This window comes from Antechinus flavipes, chromosome 1, assembly GCF_016432865.1.
Source record: "Antechinus flavipes isolate AdamAnt ecotype Samford, QLD, Australia chromosome 1, AdamAnt_v2, whole genome shotgun sequence".
NCBI lineage: Eukaryota > Metazoa > Chordata > Mammalia > Dasyuromorphia > Dasyuridae > Antechinus > Antechinus flavipes.
The window spans coordinates 425,379,812-425,398,578 of record NC_067398.1 but is presented as its reverse complement, the minus strand read 5'-3'; the positions used below and the strand labels follow the sequence as shown (position 1 = coordinate 425,398,578).

Below are 18,767 nucleotides of genomic sequence, written 5' to 3'. Positions count from 1 at the left end.
ATAGATGGTGGAAATTTTTTTGTTTGTTTCTCAAACAGTGTTTGCATGTGTGTTTGTATTTTCTCTGTTCTTTATTTTGAAAATAGGAATTAACACCTTAATAAATATCATGTCACGCCTTGGTCAAGATGACCCTACTCCTTCCAGGTAAAACAAAACTAAACAAAACAAAAACCTTGTTTTTTGGTTTCCTGCTTGTATTATTTTAAAAGATGCTTTTCTATATGTACTTTCTAGAAGAGTACTCTGAAGAGTTAGTCTAGCTTTTTTTACAGAGTACTCTTAAAACACCTACAAAAAGAACTATTTTATCAATATAAAGATTTTCTTTATTGTTTTTCTTTCTTGGAATATAAGAAAACAAATAACATTTTAGCTTAGTATAACTTTTCTTGTAAAATTTGATTCCCCTCTTCCACACTCCCTTCCCCCAGTTGTTTTCTTTCACTTTGGATCTTCAGCTCTAGTCACATATGTAATAGCTATCTTTGTAAGCATCTGTCTCCCTTCTCTAATGTTGTGGAATACTATATGGATTCAGGTTATGTGGTATGTGGCTGATTAGCTCAGTTGGTTAGAACACATACTAATGAGGCCAACTAAGGTCATTCATTCAATACCTATGGGGGCCAGTTAGAATCATTCTGTTCCACAGCCACAGACTGAACCCGAACTCCAGCAAGCCGTCTCACAAATGTGTGCCCTTGAGTGCAAGGAAGATCAGGTGAGGAGAGTATGGATGGATCAGCGCAAATCTGTCACCACCACTGGAAAATGATATCCCGTGAGGAGCTCAGTAGTACAGTGTATCATATTTGTAAATGAAGGACAATGTGTTTTGTTTTGTTTTTTATTTTTTTGAGGGAAAGGAGAGGAAAATTGCCATAGACATCTCTCTCTCTCTCTCTCTCTCTCTCTCTCTCTCTTTCTCTTTCATGCGTGCCCGTGTGTGCGTGTGTATGTGTATGTGTGTGTGTGTTTATGTGTTTTCCAAAAGTATTCAGCAAATGCTATAGAGAATGGTTATTTAAGAGAAGTGCTTATAGGAATCTAGGAATGATTGCATGGACAAAAAGAAAGTTGGGGTGAGACAAAGGGACATTTACACAGCTAGGATGATAAGTGTTTCAGCTGGCAAAGTGCAGTAACAATCTGTTTACTAGGTAATGTGATTTCTTCCTCCCACCCTCTGTCCCTCTTTTCCTCATGTGTTGCATTGTTCTGTACTTGGCTTGTCCTAGTCCCCCATCTTCCAGAGGTATACAACAAACCAAAACCTCCTTTTAAAGCTTGAAATTAAAAGTTTTCAAACAACTTCCTACTGTATGTACCAGAATATCTGAGATGAGAAAATTATTATCCAATTACAGAGTCCTTATTCCTAATCGCTGGGACATCGTGAGCCATGATTCTTCCAAACTTGTTATGATCAAAAACCTCTATGTGACCAGTTTATGTTTTAGTTACTGATAATTTAATAATATTAAAAATTTGCTAAGCAATTACCACAGTGACATGCATGCAATTGGCGCTCATTTAATGCTTTTTGATGTTTCCCAAATCTAACTTGCTTTTTCAGCTATACCTTTTCTAGCATTGCACAAATGTCAGGTTCTTCGTGTTTCTCATATCTTCAAAGCAAACAGTTACAGCTGCATGCAGTATAAGTACTATAATCCAAAGATTATTACTTTATCATTTCTTTTCATTTAAAGGTGATACATCCAAGACAACAAGTAGTCTTTTCTAACTGTTCTTTGATTTGTGGCCATTGCTATTATTTGCAGGATTTAGCTCAAAGCCTTTTCTCAGAAAGACCTTCAGCTCAATGGCTAAGTACCAGGCTGGTCTGTCTTCTGCTGTTCCTCAGCAGTCCACAGCAAAGCCACACTCCACAGTGTATATTCTTCATTCAGAGGAAGTCTGATGGGTGTTAAGAGTCTTGAGGCGGTTGGTTACCTACTGTATTATTTTTCAGTAATGATGAATTCTCTTTAAATAATTCACTCCTTCTCCTTTTTATTACTGAACTTCCTATTATAAAATTGGATTAAATAGCATAGAAGTATTCAGAGGTCTTAAAGTAAATGTTGCAAAATTATAAATAGGGCACTACTGTATACTGGCACTTAAGAAAAATAGGAGGGGGGCCCTTGCTATGAGGGTTTTTTCCTTTATACTGATAAAGCAAGAAAAGTTTTAGTTGGTATTTAACTTCATGGTAACACTCCAAAATAACATTATTGATTAAGAATAGGAAAAACCAGGTGAGTGAGGGGAATGATAATAATAATCTAAATGTTTTGACTATATCAACTCTAGTTTCTGAATCTCATTTGAGATCCCAAAGAATTGAAAAAAAAATTTGTTGAGGACTTTAAAGATTTACAGTGGGTTGGTCTGATTAGCTGTTGGGATAGCATAAATCAATTCTCCTCCAATGTATCATCTAGAATTTCATCTACCAAATAATGATCCTATCCACCAATTTTAAAGTCTATTGAGGGAAGCTGACCACATCTGCCTCAGTTAAATTTTTATTTTTAACTTGTAAATTAAGATGAAAATTCATTCTAAAAAAAGTCTCTTGGGGCTTTAAAAAATTTAATCATAAAAGTAATCTACATACCAGTAAGACTTTTGGAAAGATGATGTAAAAAAGACAATACATATATTTGTTTTATTTCGTATTGACTGAGACACTACTGATAATATTGAGAGTGTCTAATGGGAGTGACATGAAGAAATTAGCTATTCATTAGTATAATTTAGCTGTAATTTTTTTTTCCAAAAAGGATGATGATGCCAATGCCCATTGAATGTGTATTTTTTTTTTTAACACATTAAGGAAACAGAATTTATAAAATTCAGGCAGATTAAAATATTTATGTTCATAAAACAATGGCTGGGCTAATAAGTAATGGACTCATTGCTCAGAATTATTACAGGGTAGAGAGTGTATCACATTATAGAGATGATTTCTGTGTACTTATTTGTTAAAAACAATGAAAGAATTCTTGCATTGCATGGAAAGTTGAACTAGATGATCTCTAAGGTCCCTTACAATTCTGAATCTCTAATTATTTGGTTTCTGTGTTTCAATACTTTAAATATCCACGAATGAATTCTAAAGTAGATTGGCCTTAATACTAAATTCCATTCTTTGGCAAATAGCAGAGTGACCCTGTAAATGTTACTGTTAATATTGCTTGTCTTAATATCTTCTATATTAACCCTATTTTTCAAAATATAATAGTTTGTTTACTATGAGAAATATGTGAACTTGTCAACAGAAACTTATTAGAACATTGAAAGGAAGTGATTTTTAAAAATTATTAGCTGTGGACGTGAGATGGGAGAGCAGAGGAAATATCAGCACATTTTCAAACAAAGATTAAGAATTCCAAAAGTTAATTTAAAAAAAAAAAATCTAAGTTTAAAAATTGTTCAACAGAATCATAAAGTTTGTGATAACTTATTCACTACTGTTATGTATTTGTAAGTTTAGCTGTAACAATGATACAGTAGAGTGAATTCTAATAAAGGGAAAAATTCTTGATCCCTGGCAGTTTTCACATTTACTAAAATATAATACAACTAAGAATACTGATTGTATTTCAGTAACTATATTTGTAGTTAAAATCCTGCATAAAATCTCACTCCCAAATTTTACAAAAACAGATCACAATAAGTCTCATTGACTAAATACAGTTTTATTTAAAATATTGTGTAGTTCCAAGTTACTTTTATTCTCTAGGGCAGGGGTCCTCAAACTATGGCCTCGGGCCAGATACAGCAGCTGAGAACTATTATCCCCCTCACCCAGGGCTATGAAGTTTCTTTATTTAAAGGCCCACAAAACAAAGTTTTTATTTTTACTATAGTCCGGCCCTCCAACAGTCTAAGGGACAGTGAACTGGCCCCCTATTTAAAAAGTTTGAGGACCCCTGCTCTAGGGGATTTTGTGACTTGTTGAATAAAATTACATGATAATTACATGATAAGTGATTAAAGTATTACTGTTTTTCTTGATTTCTAAACCTTTTCTCCCTATAATTTGGAGTATTAAAATTTTGTTAGTTTTTTAAGAAACAGCATTTTCTTTTCTTTAAAAAAAAAAAGTACATTCCTTTGTTTTTATAATAAGTCAATCTTTTCAGATTTTAGATTTTAGTGTAATCATTTAGATAGTTTTATGGGCTGTCATTTTTCTTTATTGCCTTTTTAAATGTTTGCATTACTCTTTTGATTTATTTTTCATGAGTAGTCTTTCCATTCTACCTTAGAACATGTTGGTTCTGTTTTATCTAATAGAATAAAGACAGATTGTAAGCAACTTAGAAGAATTTCTGATAAGATGTTTCTAAGGCATTTTTATGAATTTTGAGACTCCCCCACCCCAAGATATTTTTAGGTATCTTCTTTTCTTAGACTAGCTTAAAATGTTCTAAAACAAGGTCTTAAAACCATCAGAATGAGATTTAACAAATTTTTCCTGTTAAAAAAATCTTTTCCTTAAATTAAAAAATTGGGAGTGATGCGTTTACTACATATGAAAAATGTGGAGTAAGAGAAAAAAACAACTATTATCCCTACATTTACTAGTCACCTTGAGTTTCCATTCATTCAACAGTAGTAATTGCGGGCTTATAAGTACTTGCAGTCTTAGCCAGTGTGGAGAGTATAAAAGAAATATAAAACATAATTTCTGACCTATAGGAGTTTATAATTAAGTCAAAGTAAAGATAGATTTGCATCTGGGAAAGATGTCAGGCTTAACTCTTCTTTGAAGTGAAGTCAAACAGGCAGCGTAAGGAGCAGGCAGTCATACATACTCCAAAAAGATGGGTCAAGGCAGGGAGGTTGAAGAGAGATGTTAAGGCAGGGGCCAGCCAAGTTTATAGTAAAAGGAGCTGAACTCTAAATGAGCAGACTTCCCTGTAATTTTCCTATGAAATGCCACCTTTTAAATAGGCACCTTCTGAAGCCTTAGCCTACTTCCACTGTTGGCAATCTCAAGATTTTTTCACTATCTGTCTAATTCATCCGCTAAGACTAGAGAGTCTGAAAAATTAGAATTATAACTAAGAAGCTACTTTAATAAACAATCTTCTGTATCTATCCCATCTTTTATCTTTCACTGTTTCAGAAGGTAGGTACATTTATAGTGTCAACAACTAATTTAAAGGGGAAGGCATTTCCTAATTCTAAGTGGAACAATCAAAATCGGTGGTAATTTCTAGATACTTCTTAATATAAGGAAATTTATGCACAGGAAAGTAAGTTTAGATTCTATAGGATCCTAGGTGTAAGGGACTTTAATAGCCATCTATAATTTCACTTCCTCTTTTTAGAAATAAAGAAATTGAATCTTTGAACTGTTAAGTAACTTGCTGAAGGTCACATAGATGATTCCGAGGCCAGATTCCACACTGCCTTTGAAGAGCAGAGTATTCTAAATTATTCCTCAAGCACATCCAAATTCTAAGTAGAAAAGCAGAATTATTGACAGTGAAATTAATTTCATGGCATATTATTTATAAAGTTGTCCTGCTAAAGTAAAAAGAGCACTAGGTAAGTCCTATGTTCCCTCCTAGTGCTTCCATTTCCTAACTTTCTGATCTTGGAATCATCCTTTTGATCTCTTTGAATTTTAGTTTTCTCACCTATAAAATAAGAAGAATAATAGCTTTCTTATTCCTTTTACTTTGTAGGGTAAGTTAGGATCAAATAAGATGATGTCTTTGAAAATTCTTTGTTGCTATAAAGTATTTCTGAAATATAAGCAGTTAATAAGCATGTAAGAGTCTGTTTTGTGTCAGGGACTGTGCTAAATGCTGGTATTATAAAGGCAAAAATGAAATCGTTCCTGCCCTCAAAAAGCCCAAGTTTAGCTACTATTGCTTTTTTTTTAGTCAAATATATGATGTGGTAGAATTAGGATCTTTAATATACTTTGTACACATACTGAATAGTGATCAAGTTTCTTATTTAACATAGATAATATATTTGTGCCTATTTAATAGAACTTTAAAATAAATTTTATTATTAAATTATTACAATGTAATGATTACAATGATATATTACAATGATATTACAAATAACAAGTATTTTCTAATATCCCATTGTTGGTCATTTCTATGTTTCATTTGCGGTCAACTCCTTATCAAGGAACCATTCTGTGGCTAGCATTATTTTCATGCATGAAAAGATGGTCTACTTTATGTTTCCAGGAATGTATTTAAGTGGAAAATGACTACTACAATCCTTCTGAGGACATTTTCATAATCATTCTTAGCACACCTAATGGATCAAAGTATATCTTTATAGTCACTTAGATTTATTTCAGTTGAGTCACAGAATCTTAAATTTAGAGTTGAAAGGTACCTTACAGATCATCTAAGCCAACTTCTCATTTTATAAAGACCTAGGGAGATTAAAATTGTAAAGGTATGAGTTCATGGCCTTAGACTATACAAGAAAAATCTTCTTTCCATTGTGCCACATCATCTGTTTTAAGTTGATAAAGTCTTTAAGTCCTGTTTCCTAAGGATGCTTAAAAGTAAGGAAAACAGTTTAAGTTGCAGGTATTGAGAAGATGAAATTAAACCGTCACTACGTCAAAATACTGTTACTGTATTCCTAATGCCATCTTCAAAAAGAAGTGTGTTTTAGGCCTCAGTGCTGAAAATAATGGATTAATGGTATTGCATCTTTGAGAAATAGTCAAGTAAGAGTATTTTTTAATTTAAGAACTAAACCCAGTGTTTCTTTGCTTTAAATGTTCACATATACACTTTTACATAGATGTGCACATACATGCTACTTTAAATGATCCTCTCTGTACAGGATTAACCACAATGAACGTTTGGAATTCCTGGGTGATGCAGTTGTTGAATTTCTAACTAGGTGAGTGATTGTCCTTTTCTATTTTTTCCCCATTAGTTCTGTTTCCAGGCACTTCATCTCATACATTATCTTCTTTGCAATTAATTTAATGAAGTAAAATAAGCAAGTTTTGACAGTTCAGTCTTTTCTATCCTTAGTGAAGCTAAAAAAGCATCTCTCCTGCTGATTGCCTTAGTTCCTACTATCACACATCAAAATTATAAGAAAAAGTCTGTGTCTATTATCTGGTTTGTCTTGAATCAAGTGTCTTCAAACTTAGATTTAATTTATAGCAGATGAGATATCTTTAAATGTTTTTTGTTTGTTTATTTGTTTTCCACTTATCATCAACTTCCATCCTCCCAGTTGTTAGGGAAATATGGATAAGCAATTATGAATGGCAAAGTGCTACTTGCCTTTTTTTTTTTTTTTTTTTAAGCCTTATTCTGATGACTTGAAAATATAAAAATGCTTAGTTTGGGGGGAAAAAAACAAAAAAAATTAGCTACAACTGAAGAGCTATTTTAATTGCTTAACAGTATAGTAGCATATCACATACACAAATACTATTGATGATAAATTGTTGTTCACTCATTTCAGCTGTGTCCGATCCTTTGTAATCCCATGTTGGAATTTTTTTTTTTCTGGTTTTTGGGTTTTTTTTTTTTGGCAAAGATATTGGAGTTCTTTGCCATTTCTTTCTCCATTTCATTTTATAGAAGAGGAAATTGAAGTAAACAGGATTAAGTGAGTGACTTGCTCAGGGTCACAGAGCCAGGAAGAGTCTGAAGCCAGATTTGAATTTAGGAAGAGAAATATTCCTGAATCCGAGCCTGGTACTCAATCTATGGTGCTACCCCTTGGTGGCTGTCCTTTGCATTTATCATTGATGTTTATCAATTATTTTAAGTTTTAAAAAATTGCATTTCACTATACATAATATAGCATTTGTACCATATATGATGGGGATATTTCAAAGTTTACTTCTACTTAAGAATTTTGAATAATAGTTATAAATGGAGCTTTTTAAGATTATTTTATTTTAAAAAACCTTTATATTTGAATATAAAAACACAATTTTATTTCTGTAAGATATTTTATAAATTTTTATGGGGAGAGAGGGCCCTTTTCATTTTCTGAAATTCATAGATATTTAAGTACTTTATGAGAAAGAGATAGCTTTTAGAGTCAAAGACCTGGGTTTAAGTTCTTCTTCTGACATATAATGGCTGTGTGATCCTGGAGAAGTTATTTATCCTCTCACTGCCCCAGACAGTTCTTTTAAGACACTTTTTGGTTTAGAACCCCTTTATACTCTTGATTTTATTAGCAATCTTTTTCTATCTCTTTTCCCTCTCCTCCCCAAGAACATTTTGTTCATGTTGTTTATATTCATTGATATTTACTAAATTAGAAACCAATACAAAAAAATCAGTTATTATTATGGAAATAGTTTTGACCTCATGGAAACCCTTAAAAGGGTTTTAGGGATTCCCAGTTGTTTGGAGATTATATTTTAAGAACCACTATTCTAAGACAAGTTACAGTACAGATCTTACTGTGGTGGTAGAAAAGTTTCTTCCCTGGGATTTACAGCACTATTAAAATCATTGAGCCCCTCCAAAAAAAAAAAAATGAATATCGTAGCCTTTAAAGAATTATCCTCTATTGCTCTTTGGCTCATCCTTAGCTCTCTTCACCTATGCCTCTGCTTCTCCAAGATATGCAGAAGTTTCATCTGTTCCACCAAATCCTAGTAGGCAAAAGTTGAAGATAAGGACTTGGAAAATGGTTTAGAAATTTAGAGAACACAAAAATTTATAATAGTACAAAGTTTGGGTCTCCTCACCTCCATCCTTCCATTTTCTATTCCAGCCAATCGCAAAGCCTAGTCCTGCTTCTGTTTTTATGTAGGACTTTGGAATAGTTCTATAGGTACATTACAGTGGAGGTATTTCTGAGGTCTTGCTTTTCTAACAGTGGAGCTATCACAAATAGAGTTGTCCCTCTAAATAGGGTGCTTTGGATTTTTCAGGCCTATGATTTTCTTTAACATTTGTGACTCCAGAGAACCTTTTAATGCAAATGATCCTTTTTTATGTGTTTATCAGTGAGTCTGTTGTTTTTAGTTTAATAAACAGTATGAGACATATTCTTAAAACATTTTTCTCCAAAAAGTTTTATCCAAATATGTATAAGTCCTTGTGAGTGAAAGCAACAACTAGAAATTTATGAAATATATAAAATATATTTCTTTTATATATAATTTGTATGTGTGTTTATATGTGTGTGTATATATATATATATATATATGTATGTATGTATACATTTTTTTTCCCCAGTGTCCATCTGTACTACCTATTTCCTAGCCTAGAAGAAGGAGGACTAGCAACCTATCGTACAGCTATTGTTCAGAATCAACATCTTGCTATGTTAGCCAAGGTATGTAAGGTGTTCAAAGCATTAAGCTTCTTGGTATCTATCATACTTTTTTTTCCCCCAACAGAAGCTCAGTCATTATCTCTTAAAGCAGTTCTTTTGACATTTTTCAAGTTCTTTGGGGGAAGTAACAATTTCTAGTACAGAGTGGAATTTTAGCTCTTATTTGGGCTGTGGGGCTTCCTTTCTTCTCTTTTGCACTTTTGTGAGTTCAGCTACCAGATAATGAATTCCACAGTGAGTTGACTTAATAAAAGATGAGCAAATAGTTGAATAGATGTACACAGGTAGAGAGTTAAGCATTTGGAATACAGAAAGCTAGGGAAAGTGCAGAAGAAATTGAATATTTCATAGAGCTTTTTTTACTCTGTTTATGTTACATTTACTTTTTGATATTATAAACAGGATAATGCTTTAGGAAAGAAGAATTGCTTCTGTAAATTTTTCTTTACCTTTACTTTAATTTCTTAGGTTTTTTTTTTTAACCCATTTTTCCTAAAAGGTTAAAATTTGATACAAAATATCTAATTCTTAAGGATAGACTACTGTTGGGTTTTTTTTTTTTCATTTTGACCTAGCCAGAGTATTAGTCTTCCCAATTCTTAACCATAATATTATAGGATAGTAGAATAGTTTACTCTTGTTTTTTAATTATTTTTACTAGGGATATAACAATAAGACTAAGCAGTGTTTGCAGATTCATTTACTTCTTAATGTTCATTTTCTCATTTGACCTTACAAAAAAGTCTTGAATCCAGTGCTGCAGAGTTCTTTGCTTGCAGTTAGGGCTACTTCTATAAGCTTTCTTCCCCCAAAAAAAGAAAAGATAATAGCAACATGACAACAAATGATCCTGCTTTTTCTTAATAATCTCTATATTAAGGTTTAATATTTAAAAGAAAAATTTGTCAAAATACTTTCTGATACTTATATATATTTCTGATACTTGTCATTGTTAATATACAGATATTTTCCTCATTGTTTGTAATAAAACTATTCTTGAACTATTTGTCAAGGAAGTATTGGCAGAGTATTGGGAACTAATTTAACATAAAAATTGAAACTGTTTTGTAGTTCAGTAAATATTGTCCAAAACAAATAAAAGCATGAAGTTTCCATTCTGACTGTTATGTTGCTGATGGTGCTACAGGCTAAGAGATAGAAGCTTAAACGAAAAGTAGGCAACCTTGTTCTTTCTAGATCAGAGTAGACTAGACTTAGAACTTAGATCTTTGCTTTATTTTTGATTGTATGAACCATGATATATTGTTTTAGATACAGAAGGTGATCATTTAATATTCTGAAAATGGGGGGTTGTTATTTGGAGTAAATGAATATGTTGGCTGCGATAACATGCATTTTTCAGATATTTCAAATATTATCTCATTTCATAGATTACCTCATTCATTAAAGCATTGAAACCCTGGTCTTGAATGGTTTTATTTGAGTTAAGTCTTTTGTAGGGTCTGTGTCTACTATTGCTATTAAAACCAAGACTCTCACAGCAACTAATCCCCTTAATCTTCATTATTGTCTCAGTTGTATTTATTTTCAGGTGTAGACCTCATGTTTTCAAGTACCAGATAGTCTGTCATTGAAAATTTTGTACTCTGTCATTTCCTCTGAAATTCACCTGCTCTTTGTTTGCCAGAATTTAACTGAGCAAGTGATGATCCCTTCATAAAGAATGTTTATACACAATTGTGCATTGTGAAAAAAAAGTGCTTTCCAAAAATACTGAAACTGATATCAAAGCCTATTTCTCTATATTAGTGTTTCTGTTTATGGACCTGCCTCTTAAATGTATTCTAAGGAAATAAAGGCGAAAATTATTAGGTGGTGCAGTGCAGTATAAACCTAGATACACAGTAGGGACAAACCATTATCAAGTCAGACATAATTTTATAAAACATAAATTTTCCTTTTAGGAAAGGACAAAACAAATTGGAGGGAAGGATCTATTCATAAGTGAAGGAATTCACATGACAGAAAGTCCACTTCACCCACTCAGAAGGAGCTGGCAAACTGATTTCCCTATTAAGCTATGAAGTGGAGATAAATTATGTAGTGCAACTCATGACATGCTAGGATTAGATTTTCTTTTCTGGAAGTGGTAAAAATGAGTTTATTTCATGTGGCTTCATTTCTAAGTGGTAATATCCGTATGAGAAAGTAAATTAGGATATTCAAGAAATCACTAGAGTTAAAACAGAACCACAATATGGCCTTCCTATTGCCACTGTTCCTAGTACTTTTTAATTTGTTTCACCATACCTATGAGAATTTCCAAGAATTTAGTATTGTTTACTGGAAATTACTAAGGTAGGTCATATAATATATATATATATAATTCAAAGGCTAGTGATTTTCATCTTCAATAAACACTTTATGTTTATTTTGTATTCTTTTGGGTTAATCCTGTGGTTTTATTGGGTAAGAAGCTACAAATCACATCTGTTTTGAAACTTAGTTTTAGTTTCTGGGGAGCAGTGAAAGGCTAAATGTCTTACCTGGAGTCAAACAGGTAAGACTTAGTGAAAGCAGGTCTGAAGTCCAAGTCTGCCTGATTTCAAAGGCCAACTCTATCCATAATACTATTTTATTCTTTTTAGCAAATACTTAGTTTAGTTTGTTGTTCTTTTTTCTCAAAGAGGACCATGACATAGGGGAGGTGATACCATGAAGGGTATTTGCAGGGAAATTGAATTGAAGTGAGGAAGGGCTGTGCAAAGTCACCTGCCTTACTTTCTCCTCTGGAGCCCTTTGGCTCCGGTGCCAAGATATAAATCAGGATGACTAGAGAATGGTGCTGATTGCAGTAGGAGACCTTGGCCTTTTTAAAGTCTTTCCCAGGGTCAGCTGGATGAGTCGGTTGATAAGAGCCCCAAACCTCAAGTCAGAGGAGGACTTGTGTCCAAATCTAGACTCAGACACTTAAACATTTTCTGGCTGTGTGACCCTGGGCAAGTGACTTAATCCCATTTGCCTCACCAGAAAAATAAATAAAGTTTTTAACTGGTCTCAATTTGCATTTAATGATTAAGGATAGGTAAGAATGGCAGAGAATGGCCTCCTTTAATTAGTCAAAAAAAAATAATTATATGGGAGGGAAAGGATCTCTGGGGTTTTTTTGTTTTTGGTTTTTTGTCAGAATAGAAATATTTGCTATTTATATTCACTATGAGCTTGCTTGAGCTCAACAGATGACCAAGTGAGGCTTGGCCTGAGACCTATTTACTGATAGCCAGTCAGTGAGAGCTAGGGTGATTTGGGCTAAAGGCATGGTCATCAAGAAAGAAATTGAATGTGTAAACTCCAAGACATCTTGTGATGTAAGGCCTTAGATTAAGAAGGTCCTGGTCTCCAAATGCATTCAGGATCATCTCTAGTCATCCTAATCTATATCTTGCCACTAGACCCAGATGACTGATGGAGGAAGTAAGGCCAGAGACTTTGCATAGCCCTCCCACATTTAAATCCAAGTCACTTGTTTGTCAGGACATCACCTCCCTCTTGTCTTGGTGATTTTGGAGAACAAAGGACAAACCTGTAATGTTCTGGGTTCGGTTTGTTTTCTTGGGGTCTCTGGGAGCACCTTTGTTTCAGTTCAGTAATTACCACAAAAATAGCAAGAAGTTAAAGTCCAAATCCTTTATTGTCTCCTTGCCTAGGGCCCAAGCCAGCTTTCTTGAGGTCCTCCTGAATGTGTCTTGGTTTTTGTGGGGGAGGCAGGAAGACCACCACCACTCTCTCTGTCTTCCCTAGTACTCTCTCTGGCTGACTTTGTCCAAGCTTATATGATCTCTTATCATAGGGGTGAATCTTGTAGAACTATATTAAGTACATGTGCTGAACTACCATTGTCTTTATTAATTCCACTGGCTTAGCACCTTGTAAGAATCCTTTGTTTCAAGTTCAGAGTTTCGGCCCATAACACAAACCATGCTAGTAGGAGAAAGAGCAGCCCAAAGAGACCCAACTAGAACTGGACATTTGGGCAACACCACTGCTCCTTTCTCCTTCCCTTTCCCTTCTTTCTTTCCTTCTCCTCCCTTTCCCTCTGTTTAATATTTACCATAAAGAACACCAGGTCCCTGCACATATCTTTCTGTATTAAATCAGCACTTAATAATTGTTGAATTTTTATTTTTACATTTAAAAACCAGGACAAGTTATTAAACAGAATTATCATGTAACTTAGTATTTGAAATAGTTTATAAATTAGTGAAGTGTAGAAGTGAGGGGAAAAAAGGGAATAGAGCTTTTGAATCTTAGATTGATTTTGTAGCTTCAGCAATACTTTAGGGCAAGAATTGGCTAGGACCTTCATGGATTCTGTGTAAAATCTATTATTTGTGGTTCAGCATATTGTTGTGAAAATTACTGGATCAGTTCTTAGTCCACCATGACACAGGAAGAAACTAGTTAAGGAGTCAGAGGACATGGTTTCAAATATCATCTCTCATATGTATTACCTTTATGACCTTGATTAAAACACTTAACATTTCCAGAGGCTTCCCAGATCTCGTCTAACTCCCAGTAATTCTGATCTATTTTCTGAGATTCCTGGTTAGATAGGATTCCCATACTTCTTCTTAGACTTGATAGCCTATGGGAAAAGGTTTAGGATATTCAAAAAGGACCTTATACATTAGTGGCACTCACCTGACTGAAATCATTGTTACATATTTGTGTCAGATTGTTATGATCGATTTTGTTCAATTTGATTTTTGTATTCTTATTTTACATAATTTTGTTATTTGTAGAAACTTGAACTGGATCGATTCATGCTTTATGCTCATGGACCTGACCTCTGTCGGGAATCAGACCTTCGCCATGCTATGGCAAATTGTTTTGAGGCCTTAATAGGTAATATCTCTTATTACATGTCAGGTTCTTTCTTGTAAAGTTTTAGCTCATGAATGAATACATTTTCAGATATAAAGTACTTAATTTAATTTAATCCAATTCCATTCAGATATTTATTTAAATGGCTCTAATGATGCAAACATAAAAATGAATTAATATTTTTCATTTTCTGGGAGTGTGGTGAGGAGGAGAAGAAAGATACAACAGATATGTGAATACAAAGCATAGCCTAAATGATTTTTTTAAAAAAGGTTTTCAACAACAGGAATTTGGGAAAGTTTAAAATTCTTAGGTAAGAGATTGGAGGTGGAAGAGTGGTGCATTTAAACATGGAAGACAATCTGTGCAAAGGGACAAATGGTAGATGTTGGAAGTGATTTGTGGGAAATGGCTAGCAAACCAGTTCGAACTGAACAGAAAATTGTTGAAGGAAACAATATGAAATAAGACTGGAAAAGTTGTGGAGGGCTTTAAAAGCTCTCAGTCTTAAAATATATATATATATATATATATATATATATATATATATATATATATATATATATATATAGGAAGCTATTGTTCACAAACAATAAAATTAGCTTAGTTACAGGAGAACATGAATACTAAATAGTATTTTAATGCTTTCAAATTATTAATGCTAAAATGGATAGGAAAACTTATGAAATATTTAAAAATAAATTTATCTTTTGTAGAATGCATTAAATGAAAAATTAGGCAATTATTAGGTAAATATTAAGTGTATATGACCATATTACAAAGGTTTTGGTAGTTATATCCTCATTTTCATTTGCTTCCTTGGAAAACTCAATACATGTTTGACAGTATATTTTCTGTTACAATACTTCTCAGATGCCTGATTGTAGCATGACAAAGACTATATCTTCTGAAAGACATTGCCAGCTTGAACAAAACTGCCATTTTGAGCTTTTAGTGAAAAAACTGGAAAAGCTTCAGGTTTATAAACCTGATAACAAACTCTGTCTGAGGTCTAGTCTAGCTAAATTAGAAAAAACATCACCAGAAGGGTAACCACTAGATATGAATTTTTTTTCAATTATAATAATTCATAAAGAATATTCCTTAAGGCATTTTAAACCACAAAAGAGTTTTTGATCATTGGTCAGTAGAGAAAGTGCCCACACGAATTAAATCACAAATCTTTGAAGTAAAAGGTAAGTCTTGTAGAAATAGTAGTAGTAATTACTTCAGTTCTGTTTAATATTTACAATACATTATTTGCTTAATAGTTAACTGTATTGATATGGACTCTTACACTTATTTGAGACTATTGTCATCCCAATTTACATTGAGCAGTAGAATCGTGCCTCTGATCCCAGGCTCATATTCATCAGCTTCTAATCTTTTATCTGTATAGCTTTAAAGCTAAAAATTAAAAAAAATAATAACAAAAACTTTGCCTCAGACACCTACTATGAAAGTCATTTTATCCTCAGTCAACTTCAATTTTCCTCTTCTACAAAATGGGAATAATGATAGCATCTACCTCAGTGTTGTTGTGAAGATTGAAATCAGATAATGGATATAAGGTGAATTGCAAATATTAGTGTTGCATACAATTTATCATTATTATGACATTAGCTTGTAATGTATTTCAATGTATTTGCTATAGCTTTTGGGTTGGGTTTTTTTTTTTAATTTAATCTTTAGTTTGATTTATCTTAGATGCGTACGTTTTTTCTGAAGTTTACATTAAAACGAAAAGCAAAAGGTCATGTTATTAAAGCTCATGCTCTTTTAATTCCTTTTACATGATTCAAATACATCATCACTTCATGAAATTTTGTGCTTCCATCTTCTTAATAGAAAATTTTATTTTGTGTTTAACTCAGTTTTGTAATATAAAATATTACTAAATTAGAAAAAAAACTTAAAGGGATTTGTAATTTTTACTGAATTAATACAACTCTTTTTACATATTGTTCCTGTCATGTAGGAGCTGTTTACTTAGAAGGAAGCCTTGAAGAAGCTAAGCAGTTATTTGGGCGTTTACTTTTTAATGACAAGGTATTAAACTTAAATAATTTGGCTTTCTTCTTTCTTCCTAATTATCTCTTTTTATAAGTTTTTAATTTCAGTAAAACTTGATATATTTTAGTGAGAAATGGGATAAATTTCTTAATACGTATTTAATATAAATTTGTTTTTTTGAGGCAATTGGGGTTAAGTGACTTGTCCAGGGTCTCACAGCTAGGAACTGTTAAGTGTTTGAGAATTTGTTTTTTTGAGGCAATTGGGGTTAAGTGACTTGTCCAGGGTCTCACAGCTAGGAACTGTTAAGTGTTTGAGATCAGATTTGAACTCAGGTCTTCCTGACTTCAGGACTGGTGCTCTATGCACTGTATCATCTAGCTGTCCCATTTCATATAAAATTAAAAGAAATCAAATCATTCTGATTTTCTCTAAATCTTTAAGTTTTAAGCACTAAGTCTTTTGGGAGACTCCATTAAAGGTAGTCATTTTGTAGTGTCATTTCATTGCTTTGCATGACAAGACTAAGAATTTTTTTCCTTAAAAAATTTTAGTTTTGAAACATTTATTAGATTCTAAAGTAGTTCTTGTTAGCAAATTATTATATTTGGAAGTTTTATATTGCTAGAGATCTTTAATCGTTGATATTAGGAGTGTATTTCTTCTATAATCAGAGAGAATAATTAATGTGACATTTAAAGAAAGAGTTAAGATATACTTCAGATTGTAACAGTCTTTATAGAACAATAATATGTAGTAGGCCTGTGTTCTCAACCTTAAAGGGCCCTTTATGTTTATTGGTGTTACTTCCAAAAAAATAAGAGTAGTATAAAAAATTATCTTGGGCTTTTAAACATATATATTTTTCTTTCTTCTGTTCCTCCCAAGATCTGTATAGTAGTTCATATATATATTTTATCCTTTAGGAAACATTCTGAAGGAAATACACATCTTCTTACATATATAAACAGACATTTTTATTTGTCTATATTTTGTAGAAAGAAACTGTTTTATGACTTTCTTCAATCTTGAAACTTTTTTTTATTAATATTAGTTACCATACTATATTTTCATATTGACTTCAGTTTCCAAAGGTCTTACTTGCAGCTTTATACATGTGGTTACTGAAGACCAGGTGTTTTTGTTGTTGTTGTTGTTGTTGTTTTTTTTCCAAGCGCAGGTCTTTTGTGAAACTGAACAGAGCCCAGGTGTTTAGAGGTATATTGCATGCTTGCTTTTTGTGACATTCAGGCTCAGTTGGTCATTCTTCTTTTGGTATCTGTGACACTTCACTGTCACCCTTAACATCTTCCTCTGTGACTTCTCTACTGCTTCATCTCTGGTGATCTTTATGATTCCCCTTTGTTAATATTTATTTATAGGTCATTTACTTCTGTTGGCTATCACTGCTATATTATCTCTGTCTCCAGCCTAGTCTTTCTCCCATGCTTCAAATTTATGCTTCTGTCTTTGTCTTGCCAACATTTCATACTTAACACCTACACTTTTAACTAACTTTTCTCTACAGAAAAAAATAGTTCTCTCCCTTTTAATTTTTCATTTCTATCAGTGGCACATCCTCATAGTCACTGAAACATTAGCTATTTTTGGTAACTCCATCTATTTTCCTTTCTTCCTATATCTAACCAGTTCTCAAATCTTTTTGTTATTCTTACCTCCACAGTATCTTACATTCATCCCCTATGGTCTATATTCAATGTAATTACTTTCTTAACCTAGACTTATTTCAATAACTTCAGAACTAATCTTCATTTCTTCTATGTTGATCTTTCATACTGGTAAAGTAAAGAGTCCAGCATTGGTCTTTTGATGCCCTTGCTCCGAATTGTTCAGTGACTCCCATTACCTTTGCCTGGAATTAGGCACCATAATTATCCTCCTCCCTAAAACTTAGAAAGAAATATTCTTTAAATACCCTATACACCAGAAAAGCTATTCTCCTGTGGCTTCTTAATTCCATTTTCTTCAGTTTTACTCAGATTCCATTTCTTCAATAAAATGTTTTCTGTCTTTCACCCTCTTCTTTTTACTCCTCTTGCCTGTCAAAAGTAATCTTTACTATGAACTCTAATCTTATACTTAGACCCTCTCCTGTTTCACTTTCACATTATAGTTATTTGTGTACATATATTTTATCTCCTATTACTTATTTTTCGTGATCTCCAAGGAAGCCAGGATTATTTCTTGTTCTTGTCTTTGTCTAGACAGTGCCTATCCCAATGTTTTGCATGTATGTATTCTTCAATTATTAGTTTAGATAAAGCATTATAATATTTCAAAGAAGGAAACAGATGTAGACCAAAGTAATGGTCTGTATAACTAACAATAGTAATAATATCAATACCATGAGCCTTGAAGGAAGATGGAAAGAAGACTTTCTACGTCAGAACAACAGCATGAGTAAAAAAATACAAGAAACAGACAAAAATGTTTTGGGAAGCAGTGATATGACTGATTTGACAGTGGGCAATTCATATTGGGAGGGAAAATTGGAAATAAATTTTGTAATATTCATCTAGATAATAGGACCTATCTAGAACCAAATAAAGTTTTTGAGC

At 32.8% G+C, this 18,767-nt stretch overlaps 1 protein-coding gene across 5 annotated transcripts in view; it reads left to right on the top strand.

Annotated features, from left to right (window-relative positions):
• The window catches only part of DROSHA (drosha ribonuclease III), a 103,047-nt gene that overhangs the window by 59,103 nt on the left and 25,177 nt on the right, over window positions 1–18,767 (top strand). For 3 of the 5 annotated variants that reach the window (XR_007949278.1, XM_051969891.1, XM_051969890.1), the window contains exons 19-24: window positions 87–147; window positions 656–724; window positions 6,850–6,909; window positions 9,231–9,330; window positions 14,094–14,196; window positions 16,154–16,224. Coding sequence is in view for 4 of the 5 variants with exons in the window: in XM_051969891.1 (XP_051825851.1) it covers window positions 87–147; window positions 656–724; window positions 6,850–6,909; window positions 9,231–9,330; window positions 14,094–14,196; window positions 16,154–16,224 (464 nt within the window). In the remaining variant the exon portion in view is untranslated. The remainder of the gene's footprint in view (window positions 1–86; window positions 148–655; window positions 725–6,849; window positions 6,910–9,230; window positions 9,331–14,093; window positions 14,197–16,153; window positions 16,225–18,767) is intronic. The other 2 variants (XM_051969892.1, XM_051969893.1) reach the window with 1 other exon arrangement.